Source organism: Mustela lutreola, chromosome 10, assembly GCF_030435805.1.
Source record: "Mustela lutreola isolate mMusLut2 chromosome 10, mMusLut2.pri, whole genome shotgun sequence".
Taxonomy (NCBI): Eukaryota; Metazoa; Chordata; class Mammalia; order Carnivora; family Mustelidae; genus Mustela; species Mustela lutreola.
In genome coordinates this window covers 33,451,559-33,467,762 of record NC_081299.1, presented here as the reverse complement: position 1 = coordinate 33,467,762, position 16,204 = coordinate 33,451,559, and the positions used below count along the sequence as shown (strand labels likewise).

The window sequence follows — 16,204 nt, the reverse complement described above, 5'->3', positions numbered from 1 at the left end:
CAGAAGTTCATAAAAGTCAGTCCTCGGGGTGAGAGGAATAAGACAGTTGGGAGCCAAGGGGCTGGGAGTGAGAACTGTAACTGTCCACCTTTTCTATTTTTCTGATCTCTGACTCATATTTGAGAATAAAATACAAGGCATGTGACATAAAAGGAGTCCCAGTTCTTTAATTTATTTCCTTGATTTGAGAAAAGGCAAAAAGCATTCTGTGACACATGAGACAACTCCCGAGTGTGAAGGTCTGGCTGTGGTCTTAAGTACCACTTAGAAGGGAGTGGTCAGCTGCTCACCAATAAAATAAATAAAGCCTTATTGTCTTGACTTTTAGTTTAGGAGAGTAAGGGCCCATTTCTTATGGTCATCCCCAATGGGTTGGGCCCACTGTTGTCCAAGTGACCCTCATGTTCAAGGGGGACAGAAAAACCCAACCCTCCAAGGCCCATCAGCCTCCCGTGCCCCAACAGGTCACTGAGACCACACACTGATTTATGCCCCTTCAGTGGTCTTCCAGGGTGTTCCATGTGGCTTCTTAAACTGCTCTGAGGGTTTTAGAGTGCATGTAAATATGTGTGGAAACATGCCACAGGTTCCTTTGAAAATTCAACTTAATGTTTTATGTATACAAGTTCCCGGTCTTCTGGCAGAAATGGTGGAATTGAGACCGCTCTGGGTTATGCGAATTATGCTCAAAAAGTTACTGGTAAAATTTAGGGCTGGGTCCGTGGATGGTGAAGAACATAAATCTCTCCAAGATGCCCCTCACAATTGACATGAAGGCCATAGGAATGGTCAGATCAGTCCTCTGCTAAGTCATAGAGACTCCTCCCAAGGAAACCTGCCAGGCGCGGGTGGATTACCTGGGTGTCCATGCAATTATTTTTCCAAAATAAACAGAGTGAGAGTTCCATCTTTGCTTCTTGGATCTCAATAAGCTGTTATATACAAGCTGTGGAAAGTCAGTATGTGAAGCTGAATGCTGGGCTTTGTTTTCCTCACTGATGCTAAGGAGATGGGTGGTCCCAATATTCCCCTCCCCATTACATTCCTGTCTTCTCCTAAAGCATGCCCTTGTGCATTGGCTCCTAGAATATTCTGAAAAGTATTTAAGATATTTCTTTGTTTTGGGCAACCCCCAATGCTGGTGTCTTTATATATTCCAGAAGTGTTTTATCTCTCTCTCTCCTCTTGGTCACAATTGCTTTTTGAAAAACCACGTGAAATGTTGCCTACGGAATGGATGAAGTTTTCTTTTGGCTGAAATAAGCGACACGTTCACCCAATTCCTACACGCCCCTTACCCCGACTTTAATTTTACCAGCAAATCACTCTTCATGTTGATACGCCAAGAAGGTAAAAAAAAAAAAAAGTGATTCTTCTAAGATTTTTTTTAGGTCAGCTGTTGATTAACAAGAGTCCCTTCACTTAACACTCAACAGCAACTAAAGTCATACTGTCGAGTCAAAACCTGTTTTTGCTCTTCTTCTAGGAAATAACTGTATTTGAAAGGAAGTCTGTCAGCAGATGTTTCTGGAACATCAGGCTGAGGCTCTGCCCCCGGAATTAGTGGGTGAGTGTGTGTGTTTTCACCCTGGGCTGAAAAGATGTGCCAGGTGTTTGTGACAAGCTGTGATGAGGACTGCAGATTACTTGGGATCCATTGTATTCTTTCTCCTTGTTGGAGAAAGAAAGCTCTGAAAACAAGCCCTTATTTAAAGGAAGCCCCAGTTCATCCGACAAGGCTTTGAATGAAGTCCCTTTCATGCAAACTGCTCGACAAAGGCCATTTGGCCCTGAGAAACGCTATGAGGCCAGAAGCTGGAATGAACACCCCATGGAGGGTTCAGACAGTTCCAAGCTCAGGACTTTCTTCAAACATAACAGGTGTTTATTGACCCTGGTCGGAATGAAAACGACCCAGTAACACAAGCAGGAGAGCCTGGCGTAGAACGAACATCCATCACCGTGACTAACAGTTGCGGAATAGTTACAGGTACTGGGAAAGGGTGCTGATGACTTCTCATGGGCTCTCTGCCTTTGAGGTACGTTTCGTTATTATTTTCTGCATCTTACAGGTGAGGACATGCAAGCTTCTTACAGGCAGCTGGGTTACGGTCGTGTGGGGGCCCAATAAAGATGGGCAGGCACGACTTTTCAGGGTGTCTGGCCTTGGAGGCCCACGGGGACCTTGCTTCACCCCTGCCACCCTGAAATCCTAGAACCAATAGCATGCAACACAAATGACTCATTGTCCTTCTGCCTCAAACAATAGCAGGCCTCCTTAGAATACAAAGCACAGGGGCGCCTGGGTGGCTCAGTGGGTTAAGCCTCTGCCTTCGGCTCAGGTCATGATCTCAGGATCCTGGGATCGAGTCCCGCATCGGGCTCTCTGCTCAGCAGGGAGCCTGTTCCCTCTCTCTCTCTCTGCCTGCCTCTCCGTCTACTTGTGATTTCTGTCAAATAAATAAATAAAATCTTTAAAAAAAAAAAAAAAAAAAAAAAAAAAGAATACAAAGCACATTTGATGAGAGAAAGCGGCCACCAGAGGCCACAGCCACACATTAGGGCAGAATCCACAACCCTGGGTGGGGGGGTGGCAAAAGGGGTGCTTCCCACTTGTTCAATCTCACTTCAAAGATTGCTTGAGGAGAAATGGTAATGACAGCACAAATCCATGAGCTCCGTGACCCATTGCTGGTGACACAGCGATGACACGGAAACGTCTGAAGGCAGGGCCTCAACTCCCACTCTTCTTGAGACACTTTTCTCCTGGAGGCACTCTGGTGCTTTGCCAGCACCATCCTGGCCACCGCCCTGAGGAACGGATGCTAGTACAACAACACCAGGTTCCCTGCCCCCATGGGGGACAAGCCTCCTTTCAGCCGTAAGTGGCACCTGCCACCAGAAGATTTCCACACGGGAATGGCCCCAACACACCCAGGGACTCACAGGTGGGCACCAACTTTTCCCCTTTCCCCTTTATTACCAGAGCCCTGTGAGAAAGCAAGAATGTGGGAGAGACGACTGCTCCCCTTGCATGGGACCTGGGGAGGCAGGGCTGGGTGGGGCAGCATGATGGGGTCACTCTGTCTAGCTGGTCTGCCCCTTGGCCACTTGCCTGGGCATGTCATCCCTCGGGAGAGGGTGGAGTCATCCCCTGCCAGGTCTGCTGAGCTCCGTCCTCCTGGTCCAGTTACTCCAGAGATAACTGATCATGGGGGGCCTCAGACCGCTATCTCATATCCAATGTGGCAAGATGGAGCTGGCAGCTTGGGAAGAAGTTGTCCCAGGAACCCGGATGTTGGACTGATGTGGCAACCGTCTGAGGTAATCATACTGGAGTTTCAGGGTGGTGTGGTTGGGGCTAGAAGAAGCTTGGTAAGCGCTTCCTTCAGGGCTTCTTGGAATTCTGTGGCCCTGGACAGGTTTTTCCTCCTTGAGGAAGGACTGGAAGCTTCCATCTCCAATGTTTCCCTAGTCTCAGGTCTGGGTCTGGGAAGCTCCACTGGGATAAATCCTTCGAGCTTACCTCAGTGAAGTGTGACTTTTGGTGACGATGAGGTAAGAGGATTTGTTTCACTGAGCTTCGAGACCATTGCCCACTGGGGCCACTTCAGGGACGCTCCGAATGCTGGGGCATGTCCAGGAGGTCAGTGCTGGCAGACCAGGAGTGGGGACAGGGCCAGCCTCCAGGGACAGGCCACCCTCCAGTGGCTTGCAAGAAGAAGGGGTCCTCTACCTATTTCAAGGGTCCACCTGTTTACAACAAAATAGAGCTTCCTGCATACAGAGTGTGAAGGGTTAACACCAGTTCTTCTCCTGGGAAGAGCAGGTGAGCCCCCGAACTTCCAAGGATTCATCCTCATGATGAGTGTTTAGTGAGCACCTACTCCATGCAGACCCATGAGCGTGTTTGTAACTGTGCTCACTAGCATCTTCCTGCTCGCATCAGCTTCTCCAAAGGGGACCGCAACCACCCCGAGGCTAAGACCCCCGGGATGAGCCCAGGGAGGGACTAGGTCACATGGAGAAGGGAGTGGGTGTAAGATGGGGAGCAGGACACCTTGTTCTTTGCTTCCTCAGCATCCATTCCCTGTTCTTCTATTAGCAGCACTCTCCATTTCCTTTGGGAGATACAATCCAATCTTTGAAGGGACTGTTGTCTGTCACTGCAAATGATTGTAAGGAATGGAACTCCCTCGATGGTAAGTTTTACTGACAGAAGAGGGATCTAGCTGGGATATAACTGGACAGGTGCTGGACTTAGAGTCAGAAGAGCCGGGTTCGAATCCCGTCTCTTCCATTTACTCATAGAGTTATTAGCGGGGTTTCTTCAGTTCTCTGATTAGCAGGTGGAATTAACGTACTTCAGGGCATAGTAAGACCATCATCGGTCCATAGACGCCCATCTCAGGACCACCCCATGGTTCATATTGGAGGGCATGTCTGTATGAAGAACAGCATCCTCTGGATAACCTCTATTTCCATTTGGCACAGTCTGCTGCTGACTACCTCCTATTTTTTCAACCTACTCTCTCTGGCACAACTAGCAATGGCTCTAAAATTTGTCCATCCCACCACTTTTTTTTTGGGACCCCTCACACCTCCCTCACATCCTCCTGGCCCAGATTGCATGGGCCAGCAGGGCAACACCTCTGTTGCCCACAGCTCAGTTCCCTTGCCCCTCTCTGGCTGTATCAGATTTGCTGGACAAATCCGCAATCCTGACCCAACGATTCTCTCTCCCAAACCCCAGGATGAGGAATTTACATCTTCTAGAATCCCAGTACCAACACCCTCCACCCCCCACTCTTCATCATGAGCTGATGACATTGCTTCCTGTTTCTCTGGAAAAACAGAAGCCACCAGAAGAAAACTCCCTAAGGCTCCCTATCATTTCACCTGTGCACTCCACTTTCGTCAGAGGGAGTCTCCCTGCTCCCGGCCAGTGCCAACCCTCCACCTTGACTCCACCCCCCGTTGATGCCTAAGGACTCACACTCCCATTGTCTCTTCTCTCTTTGTGTCATCAGTTTCCTGTCTCTCCTGGATTATTCCTAACAGCAGACACAGACAGTCTAAAGTCTCCTAACCTTTAAAAAAACAAAAAAAAATCCTCCCTGGGCCCCACACCTTCTTCTAGAGTATGCCCTTCTGCTCCTTTTACTCCTTTACAGCAAAATCCCTTGGCAGAGTTGCCTTTACTTCCTCTGCTCCCAGCTTGTGCATGGCTCATGCATCATACGCCATGCCCCGTTGGGCATTTGTCCCCACCGCACTGTGGAACTGCTCTTGTCACGGCTGCCAGGGACCTCCACATGGCCAATTTCAAAGTCAATTCTCAGTCCGTAGCTGGGCTGACCTCCGGTCAGCATCGGCCATAGCTAACTGAGCCCTCACCCTTGAAACGCTTGCTTCTCTGGCCTCCGGGACACCTCTCTGGGGTGTCGGCCTCCTACCACGCTGGCCAGTCCTAGGCTTCTTTCCTGCGTCTCCTCCCCTCCCCAGCCTCTGCTCCTGGCAAGCTTGAAGGCTCGGCCCTCCTCTCTTTCCACGTTTCCTTTGGGGCATCTCATCTAGATGGCTGGCTTTAAAAATCGTCCACATGGTGCTGGTTCTCAAACTTACATGTCTAACTCTTCCCTTCCTGCCGCATTCAGGCTAGTTCCTGGTAGTGCGTACTTAGGATGTTACCTGGATGTTTCATGGGCATCTCACGGCCAGCGTGCCCACAACTGAGGTCCTGACTGCCCTGCCAGATCTTCCCCTTTCAGAGTCTTTGCATTTCAGTAAATGACGACTCCATCCCACTAGCTGCTCACTCAAAACTCAGGAGGGATTCTTGGTTCTTTTTTTTGCTTCCTCAAACCCCACACCCCATCAGAAAATTACATGGGCTTTACCTTCAGAACATACCTGAAGAGTCTGAGCCCTTCTCCCCTTTTCCACCTGACTACTCTGATGCCACATTCCCTCTCTCGTGAATGATAGCCACAGCCTCCCAACTGACCTGGGAAAGAAGGTCAGCCCCTCTCACTGACAGAAGGAAGGATAAGGCCCGACATGAGTTGGCCCCACATAGCCCCTTCCATTCTCCCCACTGTGCTCCCTTCAGCTAGCCTCTTTTCTGTTGCTTGTATGAGCCAACATGTTCCCACCTATTGGTCTTTGTTCTGGCTGTTCCCTCTTTCTGGAATGTTCTTCCCCCAGATACTGGCATGATTGCTATCCTACTTTTAGTCAGATCTCAACTCAAACATTCCTTCTTCTGTGAGTCCCGTCTTTTTCTTTTTCTTTCTTTTTTTTTTTTTTTTTGACTATCTGATGTAGAGTAACAGCCACCTGTACAAGTCTCTATCACATGAAGCTATTTTCCTTTTCATAGCACTCAGTATCTGAACTAATCTTATCTATTTCTTGACTTGTGTATTGTCTGCCTTCCTAACCAGAAGGAAAGCTGAATGGTGGTGGGAACTCTGTCCCCAGTGCTAGCACTGAGCTTGTCACATGGTTGCCAGGGCATGCCATGGTTGCCATGGAGGGTTGTAAGGGTTGTTCACTGCATCAGAGTTCCTGGCTGAGGAGCAGGTGCTGACATCTAGCCTGTTCCCTGCTTTCCATGCACTGGGGCCATCCAGCAGGTTGCCTTCTGCTGTTCTGCAATTTGTGTTGTATGGGCTGGTAGTGGCTCTGTGACAGGCATTCAATAAATATTCATTGAAGGTGCCTGGGTGGCTCAGTTGGTTAAGTGAGCCTTCAGATCAGGTCATGATTCCAGAATCCTGGGATCGAGTCCCATATCAGGCTTCCCCTGCTCTGCAGGGAGCCTGCTTCTCCCTCTCCCTCTCGCTCTGTCTTTACTACCCCACTTGTGCTGTCTCTCTCTGTCAAATAAATAAATAAAATCTTAAAAGTAACAATAAAAAATAAATATTCATTGAATAAATTACTGATGGATGTGCAGACCTTTACTTGTTTTCTTCTGTGGAACTTCATGCAAAATACCTTCTCAGGGCCTTATTTTCATCATCTGTCAAAGGGATAACTAACATCTAGTTCATAGTATAGTTAGGAAATTTAAATGAAATCGTTCATAAAAAATCTGGCACAAATATGATTAGATTTTTATGAAATACCCAGTATAGGCAAATCCACAGAGACAAAAAGCAGATTAGTGGTTGTTGGAGGCTGGAGGGATGAGGAAATGGGGAATGACTACTTAATAGGGTGAGGTGCTCTTCTGGTCTGATGCAAGTGTTTTTTTTTTTTTTTTTTAAATTTTTTAAAAAGATTTTATTTATTTATTTGACAGAGAGAAATCACAAGTAGGCAGAGAGGCAAGCAGAGAGAGAGGAAGGGAAGCAGGCCCCCTGCCGAGCAGAGAGCCCGATGCGGGACTTGATCCCAGGACCCTGAGACCATGACCTGAGCCGAAGGCAGCGGCTCAACCCACTGAGCCACCCAGGCGCCCTGATGCAAGTGTTTTAGACTAGATAGAGGGATGCTTGTACAACGTTCCAAATGCCACTGAACCGTGCCCTGAAAAGTGGCTAAAATGGTGAATTTCTTACATGAATCATGAGTTATGCTATATGAATACCTCAATTAAAAAAAGAACCAGCACAGCGCCTGGGAACGGTAGGTTCCACTTGGGGACTGGTAGGTGTTCAGTGAATAGCTTTTGAATCTTATGATGATGCTCTTGATTCAAGGGCAAGATCCCAGACCTTCCTTGATTCCTTACTGCCCCATCTGGGATACTATTCAGTTTCCTCTCATTCATTTATTTCAGAAGCATCTATTACGGCCACTTTAGATATTGGGGATGTGGAGAGGAATAAGACAGACACAGACCCTTCTCCCAGAGTTTACTGGCTCATAGAGGACTGTGCCAGATGAAGAGAAAAACACAATACTGTGCAGTCAGGGCTAGCTGGGAGAAGGGCCAGTGTCTGTGGGGCACAGAGGAGGTGGGTAGGGACCCAGACAAGGGCATGTCAGGGAAGGCCCCTTTAGATAGAGAGGCACTGGAGCTGGCGCCTGAGCCATGAGTTGGTCTGGCAAGAATAATCAGCCAGGGGGCGCCTGAGTGGCTCAGGTCATGATCTCAGGGTCCTGGCATTGAGTCCCCGCATCGAGCCCTCTGCTCAGCGTGGAGCCTGCTTCCTCCTTTCTCTCTCTGCCTGCCTCTCTGCCTACTTGGGATCTCTCTCTGTCCAATAAATAAATAAAATCTTAAAAAAAAAAAATCAGCCAGGTGGGAGATGACGCGTAGGGGTAGGGGCTGGAGGGCGGGGTTGGGGTCCCAGAAAGAGCCCAAGCAAAGCCTGGCGGGGAAGACCGTATGGGTCGGAGGAATAGAGAACAGTCTGGTGTGGCTGGCGCAGTGTGCCCAGGCAGATGACGGACCAGGCAGGAGAGTTCTAGAAGGGGCCACTGGCAGCAGGAATTCAACTCCAAGCTAAGACATTCAAAGTCCTGCAGGAACTGACCTCCACTTGGTTGTCCCGGGGTCCCACTGACACACCCTAGGGGCAGCCCTTGCTCTGGCTGTGCCCCGTGGTTCCCTGGGACTTCCTCGTTTGTACTCTTCCTCCTTTCAATATTTATTGAGAATCTGCCCAGTGTCAGGGGCCAGGAACCCTGCTGTCAGGATCAGGACGGGGGATGGGTGGTGGCGGAGGGCGGTGGAGCACCAGGAAAGCTCCTGGGAGGCAGCACCCAGGGTGCCCTGGGCAAGAAAGTGGGGCTTGCAGGGAGAAGGCAGGACTAGTCTGCCCAGACCTAATGCTCGGGAAGGTGACTCTGAGCTAGGTCTTAAAGGACAAGAAGGCGCTAGGTCTGGGGATGAGGAGGAAGGCAAGAGGGAAAGGTTCAGAGCTGGCTCTGTGGGCTCCCAGGATCCTCGAGATCCAGATCCAGATGACAGGGCTAGAAGCCTCTATCCTGATGCACACCTAGGCACACAAGTAAACCCCAAGGGCACCGGTACATTTTCCATTGACCTCAACATTCCGCACCCCCTACCCCCAGCCCCCCAGCGTCTGCTCACAAACATTTTTGCAGGCCATTCTGAGTGTCCTCGGTGCCTGTGGGTTTGCAGGGAGGAACTCCCTCCCTCTCCCCTCCAGTTCCGTCCCACTGCCTTACCGGGCCTGCAAAACTCCCCCTTCCACTCTAGACTTTGTACAGGTCATGGGAAACACACTAGCTTATGGGGCCGTCGACCTGAGCAGTCGCTCCGCTGAGATGCCTGCCTGCCTGCTCCTTCCAGAGCCTGTTGAACGCCCCCTCTGGATCCCAGGAACACGCCTCCCCCTCCCCCGACTTCTCACCGGGCGCAGAGGGTGGGGGTGGGGCCTGAGCCAGAAGGTTCCCTGCAAAAGCTGAGCCAGAAGAGTAAACCTCCGGATTGGAGGCTTCTCCTGCAGCCTGGCCCTCCGCCCTCACCTGAGGATTAGGCCCCGCCTGCCGGCCGCGTCGCCAGGTGAGTCAGGTGGCAGCTCCGGCCCACCCACCTGTCTGCGTTCTGCCCGCCCCAGCCGGAAGCTTCCTCCTTGGACTCTGCACAGTTCCTACAGGTGGGGAGCAGAGGGGAAGACTTTGGGGGGCCTGGGAGGGGGATCCCACAGATCTCTGAGGGCTCCTGGGAGTTTTAAAAGGAGCCCCAAACCAGGGTGGAGTGTGTACGTCTGTGAGATCAGAGACTGTGTGTTTGTGGAAGGAAGAGATGTGACATGTGGGGTAGGGTGACAGCCTGTGGGTGTGTGTGTGTCCTTGAGGAGTCACAGGGGCAGGGCAGGCAGGAAAAGAGTAGGAGTGAAATTTTAGAGATATCCATTTGAATACAATTCATTTCCATTTAAAATCTGATTTCCTGAAGATCCAGTGCCTATGGTGGGGCCCAGAATAGGCACCCAGTGAGAGAATGAGTGATTGAGCCCTCCTTTCTGACGCCCCGCTTCACTCTCCAGCTCCCCCTTCTTCTTCTCCTACCCGCACTGAGCAGCTGAGCATCATCTCTCCACTAGCTGAGCACCAACTCTCCGTTAGCACCAGGCCACCCATGAACCAGACTGGTCCTTGGCCCCAGGCAGCTGCCCATCTAGTAACTGGCCACTTCTGCTGGGTAGTTGACTGCGTAGGGCAGGGAAGGGGTCCTCCAAGGGGTTCCTGGGACAGTCTCACAGGAGGGTGTGGTCTGATTTGGCCTGGAGGGATGGGATGGCTGGGCAACAAGAGGGAGGTGAGGTGTGTGTGTGTGTATAGCATGGGGGAGGGAACTGTGGACAAGAGGGCTAGTTTGGCCCAAGGGCCATGTGCTGGATTCTGGAGCCTGGGAGAAAAGGCTGAGAATCTTCATGTAGCCCCGAGGGCTTGGGGAACGGTAGAAGGATGTTTAAGAGTTGGGGAGTGATGGGGTCAGATTTGGGCTTTAAGGCTCATGCCTCTGGGGAATGGACTGGAGGCAGGGCAAGATGGATTAGGAGGTCCCGTAGATGAAGGTGGCTTGGACTAGGGCAGTGGTGGTGGGGTGCAGGGGAGGGGCAGAGCCATTCCAGAGATGTTTAGTTCCAAGAAGAACTCATGAGTCTTGGTCACAGGTTGGAGGAGATGAGGGAGGGTTTCAGGAAGGTTATTAAAAAACATGGGAGGTACTCCCCTAAACTAGACGCTATTCTCCTAGGTGCTTTCCTGGCTTGGATACTCCTCCCCAGGTACTCCTCTGATAATCTGCAGCCCTAGCTGTTCCTCTGACAGGTACTTCCCTAACCTAGGTGCTCTTCCTCTAGATACTCCTCAGATTCAGGTGTTGCTCCCCCAGACATTCCTCTGACTCAGGTGCTCCTCCTGCTGAGTGTTCCCAGGCCTAGGTGATCTTCCTCCAGATCCTCCCTTAATTCAGGTGCTCCTCCTCTCGCTCCTCCCCAGCCCTAGTAGTTCTTTTTTTTTTCTTATTTTAAAACATTTATTTAATTACAAGTTAATATATAATAGCCCTAGTAGTTCTTATCTGGATCATTTCCTGATCCAGGTGATCTGCATTTGGCTACTCCCTGAATACTGCCTCCCTTGGGGGCAAATGGAGGCCAATGGACAAGGGATGTGTCTGAAGAGCTAAGAGGGTCAAGGTTGGGTAGCAGGAGCTCCTGACTGAGGAGTGGGGTCCCCTGACTGGGCAGGGACTGGCACTCTCCTCCACATGTGGTCTCTACTTTGGTTCATCAGCTCTAAGCAATTGCTGTTGTCCAACCCCTGGGAGCCAGAACCGCCTCTGCCCCCCTTTCCCATCCAAGTGGTATAGCAGACTAGACTCTGGACCTTGGTTTCAGAGATCTGGGTTCAAGTCCTGGGACATTGACTGAGTTAGTTCACCCTTCTGGGCCTCAGACTCCTCATCTACAGAGAGGGGATCCTGTTTATACCCACATTTACAGGGTTCTGTGAGCACATTGTCCGGAGCTTGAATCAGACGTAACATTGAGTAAGTTCCCGCATTGATTTTTTTCTGAGGCTTGCAGAGCCGGACCCTGCAGCTTTCCCTTACAGAGAGCCAATTTCTAGGTGTGCAGCTCTTTCTCTTTTTTGTGCACAGCTGGTTGCGGCCAACTGTCCGGTGTCCAGAGATTGTGCAGTGCCCTCACATGGCTGTGCGTCTGCCTGAGAACGAGCACCTGTGCTCCCCGGACACCCTCTTGTGTGTGTATGTTCTAGGACTCTGGCCTCTGGGGCTGCCTGGCATCTGGGGGTTTCCTTGGAGCTCGATCTTTTCTGGCAGAAGCCGAGGCTCACCGGTGTCTTGAGGCCCCTCCATGCGTGAGACAAACCAAAGTGAGTGAGTGGGAAGGAGGCCAGGGCAGTGGGGAGAGGTTGGGAGAAGGACCCTGCCCCACACCTTTCGGTTTCCCCAGGGAACCCAGCTGGGGTCCCCATCCATAATGCTGTCCCTTCCTCTGCAGCCACTGTGGAGCCCTCAGAGCTCCCAACAGCATCGTCCATGTCCCCTGAAGTGGGCACTGGGGCCCGGGCATGGCCCGTGCTGGTAGGGGTTGTGCTGGGGGCCGTGGTCCTCTCTCTCCTCATCGCACTTGCTGCCAAATGCCACGTCTGCCGCAAATACCGTGCCAGCTACCAGCACCGCCCGCTGCCCAGGACAGGGAAGGGGATCTGCCCGGAGGTGGCTGAAGAGGATGATGATGGCTTCATCGAGGACAATTACATTCAGCCCGGGGTTGGCGGGCTGGGGACCGAGGGTAGCAGGGACAACTTATCCTTCTGAGTCCCCATCTCCGGACACCCCACCCTAACCCCGTGCCCATACCTGACAATGTAAGGATAATGGAGACTCCACGAGGACTGTGAGGCTCAGGGACAGAGGTATCTAGGGCTTCAGGGCGAACCAGGGGTAGAGCATCCCTTCTTACCCTGACACTGGCTACTAAAGTGACAAACCTTCTCTTGCTCTGTAACCCTCAATGGCTCCCTGCTGTTCTCAGGACAACCACAAGGGCCTGACCTGGGAAATAAGGCCTCTTTCGACCTCTTGATTCCCTTTCTTGCCTTTCCCAACTTCACTCCCTACTAAACGAATTATTTGTTATTTCTGTTCTCCCACATGGTGTTTTTCCATGCGCTTTTTCCTCACATGCTCTCCCGGGCCTACACTGCCCTTCTGTTCTCTCAAATCCTCTGTGACAGAGGGCACCCGGAGGGGGACTCACTTGGTGGAGCGGCTGGCTCTTGATTTCGGCTCAGGTCATGATCTCAGGGTCCTGGGATTGAGCCCTACACCGGGCTCCCTGCTGAGGATTCTCTTTCTCCGTCTGTCCCTCTCTGCCCTCCCCCACCCCGCTTTCACAGTGCGCCTGTGCTCTCTCTCCCTCTCTCTCAAATAAATAAATAACTATTAAAAAGAAATCCTCTTTGACAGTGATGAAAATCCCTGGCCAACAGAGCCCCTCTGGCCCGTCTACCTGCCAGCATTTCTGGTGTGCTGGAATGATAACAGTTGAGCGGGTGAAAACCAGTGTGCCAACCTTCCTACTGAATTTTTTTCAATGAAGTGAGTAATCTACATGGTTACATGACATTTTTCACAGGTAGTAATAAATTGATTTTCATTTTAAATGAAAGTAAAAAAGAGTCACTGATTTTTTATTTTCCTGAATTGGGACTTGCGGGTAAAGTGTTCCTTGTCGGGGCACCTGGCTGGCTCAGTGGTTTAAGCCTCCACCTTCTGCTCAGGTCATGATCTCAGGGTCCTGGGATCCAGCCCCACGTCGGGCCCTCTGCTCAGCAGGGAGCCTGCTTCCCCCTCTCTCTCTCTGCCTGCCTCTCTGCCTACCCGTGACCTCGCTCCCTCTGTCAAATAAATAAATAAAATCTTAAAAAAAAAAAAGCGAGGGAGGGAGTCAGATGTGGGAGACTTTATCAACAGTTGATCAAGAGGAGGAAGGCAGGTACATCCTTGCTGGTGGGGAGATTGGGGCAAAGGAGGCAGTTGTGTGTGTGTGTGTGTGTGTGTGTGTGTGTGATATTCAACAATTCCATACATTACCTGGTGCTCATCATGACAAGTGTACTCTTAATCCCCACCCCCTAGTTCCCCCCCCCCCCGTCCCCTTGCCCCGCCCTGCCCCCCGTAACCATCAGTTTGCTCTCTGTAGTTAAGGGTTGTTTCTTGGTTTCTCTTTTTTCCCCGTTTGTTCATTTGTTAAATTCCACGTATGGGTGAAATCCTATGCTGTTTGTCTTTCTCTGACTTATTTTGCTTAGCATTATACTCTCTAGATCTATCCATGTCATTGCAAATGGCAAGATTTCATTCTTTTTTAGAGCTGAGTAGTATTCCTGTGTGTGTATGTGTGTGTGTGTCTGTGTGTGTGTGTATGTGTCTGTGTGTACCACTTCTTCCTTCTCCATTCATCTGTTGATGGACACTGGGGCTGCTTCTGTAATTTGGCTATTGTAAATAACGCTGCAATAAACATAGGGGTGCATGTATCCTTTTGAATTCTTTGGGTAAATAAATACCTAGTAGTGTGAATCCTGGGTTGTAGGCTAGTTCTTTTTTAAGATTTTTCAGGAACCTCCATACTGTTTTCCAGAATGGCTGCACCGGTTTGCACCCCCACCAGTGGTACACGAGATTTCCCTTTCTCCCATCCTGCATATCCTCTTATTCTAGCCGTTCTGACCAGTGTGAGGGGATAGCTCATTGTGGCTTTGATTTGCATTTCCCTGATGCCAGAGTGACATTGAGCATCTTTTCATGTATCTGTTGGCATCTGGATATCTTCTTTGGAGAAACGTCCATTTGTGTCTTCTGTAAAACTAAAAGACAACTTGCCGAGTGGGAGACTGGCAAATGACATATCCGATAGAGGGTCCGTATCCAAAATGTATAAAAAGCACTTATACAACTCAACACCAGAAAAGCAAATAATCCCAGCAAGCATCGAAGAAGGGAGCAAGTTAAGCTTTTGGTTGCAAGCAATGGGAAGAGAATGAAAGGGACAGCTGACTCAGGAGGGCAGGGAGAGCAAGTGGCACCAGGAGCCTGAGGACAGGAACATACTCTTATTTGTGGACATTAATGAGACTCCATGCCTGGGACCCCCAAGTTCTTGACTCCAAGTTTCAAATACTCAGGTGACAGTCTCATCAGCCCAGGGTGGGTCAAGTATCCACCACTGGTCCAACCAGCTCTGAATGGTGGCAGACTCCGTTAGTGCAGATGTGATTTGGGGAGCCTGCCTATTTGTTCCAGGTCATTCCCAGACAAGGGGGGAAGTCATCATGAATCAGATGGTCACCCCGCATACACCCATTGGAGGCAGCGCTGGCCTTTGAGGAGGAGCCCGCACAGAAGGAAGGTGAGGGCAGGACTGATATAGGGAGGGGCTTGAGAAAAGGGTTGGTGAGGGAGGGCTGCAGGACAGAGTCGAGGGGGGTCCTGGGCAGTGACGAAGCTGAAGGGTGGGCCAAATCATCTAGGGCTTTGGCGCCAAGAGAGCTTGCATTTCAATATGAGAGCAGCTGAGGCTCCGCTGTGGACAGTCAGGGAGTGATGTAATCATGATAGAAAAGTCATTCTGGGGGTGCCTGGGTGGCTCAGTGGGTTAAAGCCTCTGCTTTCGGCTCAGGTCATGATCCCAGGGTCCTGGGATCAAGCCCCACATCCGGCTCTCTGCTCAGCAGGGAGCCTGCTTCCTCCTCTCTCTCTGTCTGCCTCTCTGCCTACTTGTGATCTGTGTCTGTCAAATAAATAAATAAATCTTTAAAAAAAAGAAAAGAAAAGAAAAGAAAAGTCATTCTGGATGCCGGGCCAATGGGTCAGGAGGGAGAGACCCCAAGGGAGGTAAGACCTGCCTAGGATATGGCGGGGAACAGAGATTCCAGACACACAGGGAGGCAGGATTGGAGGGCTTGCTGCTCCTGGATGTGGGGAGTAGGAAGGAGGCAACAAAGTCACCTTGATTTCTGGTCGGGTGGCTGGGTGCCTTGGGGAGGGGCCAGCTTTGAGGGAACAAGGATTCAATGCTTGATGGGCGATTTCCAGGGGGAGATGCTCAGGGACAGCTGGATTCACCTGGGAGAAGTCCGGCCTGCCGGTGTGGGTTTGGGACTACTCTGCAATGGGGTCACTGAGACCCAGGAGTGAATGAGATCGGGGCCTGGGTGGAGGACCAACTAGGGAAACTGACGTTCAAGGACTTGTCAGCAGAGAAGGACGTGGCAGGAGAGCCCAGTGCATGTGTCACCAGCCCTAGCTGTTGTTCCTGAGTCCAGAGACCGTCTGACCCTTGCAGGCCTGGAAAGTCCCCGTGTCTGGAACAGCAGCATAGGCTGCCCCAGCCTGAGACCTTGAGAAGGACCTTGAGTAGCAGAACTAGGGGGCTGAGGGCACGTCCTGAGCGAGGGAAGAGCTGCTGGAAATGCAGCTGGGCCTGTTCCCTATGCTTATGCCCCCTCAGTGCCTATGTGGAGGGGTTGTCCTGTCTGAGTTCTGGGTAGAGAGTAGCTCAGCTGTCCCCTTGGTCACATACCCTTCAGGACCTGAGTCAGAACGTCTGAGGGATCCAGGGAAGGTAAGGGCTTGTTTTTCCTGAGCCCAGCACCCAGCAAGGGTTGGCAGGGAGAGCTTCCTCCCAGAACCTGCTGTGGGTATCACGCCTGGCTGAGCAGGCCCCTGGGGTTGTAGGAA

At 51.0% G+C, this 16,204-nt stretch overlaps 1 protein-coding gene and 1 long non-coding RNA gene across 5 annotated transcripts; both read left to right on the top strand.

Annotated features, from left to right (window-relative positions):
• The first annotated feature begins 2,662 nt into the window (after positions 1-2,662).
• Positions 2,663-4,533, top strand: LOC131808960 (uncharacterized). Its single transcript, XR_009345011.1, has 3 exons — positions 2,663-2,948; positions 3,191-3,324; positions 4,106-4,533. It is a non-coding gene; the product is annotated as an uncharacterized LOC131808960 (long non-coding RNA).
• Positions 4,534-9,241: 4,708 nt separating this feature from the next.
• On the top strand, positions 9,242-13,138 carry C10H1orf210 (chromosome 10 C1orf210 homolog). 4 transcript variants are annotated; one of them, XM_059135330.1, is made up of 4 exons: positions 9,516-9,578; positions 10,685-10,715; positions 11,713-11,829; positions 11,958-13,138. In XM_059135330.1, exons 3-4 carry the CDS (start codon positions 11,811-11,813, stop codon positions 12,275-12,277), a joined length of 339 nt encoding a protein of 112 aa, XP_058991313.1. In that variant the 5' UTR covers positions 9,516-9,578; positions 10,685-10,715; positions 11,713-11,810; the 3' UTR covers positions 12,278-13,138. The 4 variants fall into 4 exon arrangements, with proteins under 4 accessions (XP_058991314.1, XP_058991311.1, XP_058991313.1 ...); XM_059135329.1 differs by having other exon boundaries at positions 9,560-9,578; positions 10,685-10,758; XM_059135331.1 differs by lacking the exons at positions 9,516-9,578; positions 10,685-10,715 and adding an exon at positions 9,242-9,484.
• Positions 13,139-16,204: the final 3,066 nt, after the last annotated feature.